Source organism: Empidonax traillii, unplaced genomic scaffold, assembly GCF_003031625.1.
Source record: "Empidonax traillii isolate 1590-97213 ecotype Southwest subspecies unplaced genomic scaffold, ASM303162v1 scaffold2645:size43381, whole genome shotgun sequence".
Taxonomy (NCBI): Eukaryota; Metazoa; Chordata; class Aves; order Passeriformes; family Tyrannidae; genus Empidonax; species Empidonax traillii.
Window position 1 is genome coordinate 10540 of NW_020957838.1, and position 2016 is coordinate 12555.

General features: G+C 47.6%; 1 protein-coding gene across 1 annotated transcript in view; it reads right to left on the minus strand.

Moving 5' to 3' along the window:
* Positions 1–2016, minus strand: part of LOC114072107 (protocadherin beta-15-like) — a gene marked incomplete at both ends in the record, with an annotated part of 34206 nt that overhangs the window by 10509 nt on the left and 21681 nt on the right. The window contains one exon of the mRNA XM_027910026.1: positions 1761–1997. Within this exon, the coding sequence (XP_027765827.1) occupies positions 1761–1997 (237 nt within the window). The remainder of the gene's footprint in view (positions 1–1760; positions 1998–2016) is intronic.

A 2016-nucleotide genomic window follows, 5' to 3' on the forward strand; every position in this document is an offset into this window, starting at 1 on the left:
GGCTTCCTCTCTCTCATCTCGGTCAACAGCGGCGCCCGCAGCCTCCTCCCGGCAGTGCACGCACAATGTGTATGTCATAGTTTCCTTATTACGACGTACAGGGTGTTACGAGTCTTAATAGAGTAGTTCAGAATTAAAAATTTCATCACAAGTATTTTTAGAAGTTATAATTAAATAACTGGTCCAAGAATAGCAAAAGGAAGCTGGCTCTGATGTTCACTATCAGACACACACCCCCTCCTCCCGGAACACCACAGGTATTAAGCTTATTTAACCAGGCATCGGGAACTTTGATTATGAATATCTTAGTCCATAGTACCTAAATCAACTACTCTGCCAACACTGATTGATACTGAGACCTCTAAAGCTGGAAGGAAGTGATGTCAGCCCACTGAAACTGAGACGCAAACGACCCCAACCCCCACAATTCCAGAAGAGATGGGTTGCTCAACCACCTGCCAGGTTCTCCGGGATTTCTCCCTAAAAGACCTTCCTGAGGCCACAGTACAGGAGGAGGCTGCCCTACTCCTGGGAATTCATATTCTCCCATCCCTGTGCTTCAGACTGTCCGTTATTGATCACTCCGTTATGACTGCACCTACCACTACTCAAGAGGCTGGAAAGCACCTGCAGTGAACCTGGACACATTATACACACATATATTTACACACAATCACGTCATTCTGTATCCCCAGGAAGAGGCTTTTCTTTCTCAGAAATCAAGGTGTAAGGGATTGTTGCTTGTTAACTGTGCTAATGTTTGTATATTCACGTAGCTACAACATATTTTCAACAAAATACTTTAGGACAGTGGGAAAAGAGAAGTATGGCTGCACACTCTGTTAGGGTACCCTTGATAAATGTGCAAATTCAAGTGCCGACATTGTTATTTGGCGAATCTCCTTCAGATTTAATGTAAATTTTTGGATCTTAGGGGCCTATCCTTTTAAGCAGACAGATGTAACTATCACTGGAACAACCTCCCCCTCCTCCCCCCGCCCCAACCCAAAAGCTAGGAGAACGAATTCGCTATACAAGGTCCAAGCACTTCTCTTTTTGTAAAGAGGATATGGAAAGAAAATAGACTCCGAAACAGAAATCACAACTATTTCTTCCTCTTAAGACCTCGTTCTTCATCTACAACAGTGTATGAAAAAAGTATTTTAAACGGTAAAAAAGAAAAAGCACAAAAGGAATACCGACCAGGATGGAAAAATAAGGAAAATTAGGAAAAGTTAAGACGTCCCGCGGCTGGAACCAATCCCGCAAAATATAGGTAACACTCTCTGCTTTCAGTCCGGATGGAGAACCTATCACTTTTCCATTTATGAAGTATAGGAACTCTTTTGTGAGCCCAATACCGAAAAAGCACTAACTGAAAGGTTTGCGTCGACCTATCAATGAGGTCCAAGAATATAGTTTCGGGACAAATCGATCATTAAGGAAAAATCTCCAACAGATAACGTCAGTATGATTTCCATGGTTCTTTCATGCGGAACCAGAGGATCTCCTTCCTCATAGTAACAATGCACCTTAACCTTTATTAGTTAAAATGTTGCATACAACACCTCCAGTTGGAATTCAACCTGTAACTACCGAGGAAGTGTCACTGCTCAGTACTGTTAGAGGACAGAGTGGCCTAGTTCCTTCACTCTGTGACCGAGACACGAACCAGCACTCCCCACCCACAACACTCGGGGAAACACAGAAGAAAAGAGGACAACAGCTAGGAAGAGCTCGAAGAGAACGGACTTACGTACCTGTGGTGCGCCGGTGTCTGTGGGCGGCTCTCCCGCGACGGCGCTGCTGCTCGGGCTCGGCTTGTCACAGGGCTCCCCGGCCAGAAGCTCCTCGGCGGGCAGGATGGGCAGCGGCGGCGGCGGCCAAGCGGCCTCGGCGGCGGCGCGGGCCGGCGCGGCCACGCACAGGTTGTAGGAGTAGGGCAAGGTGCCCTCGCAGAAGTCGGGCGGGAAGGCGGCGCCGGCCAGCGAGAAGCGCTGCGCGCCCAGGCAGCGC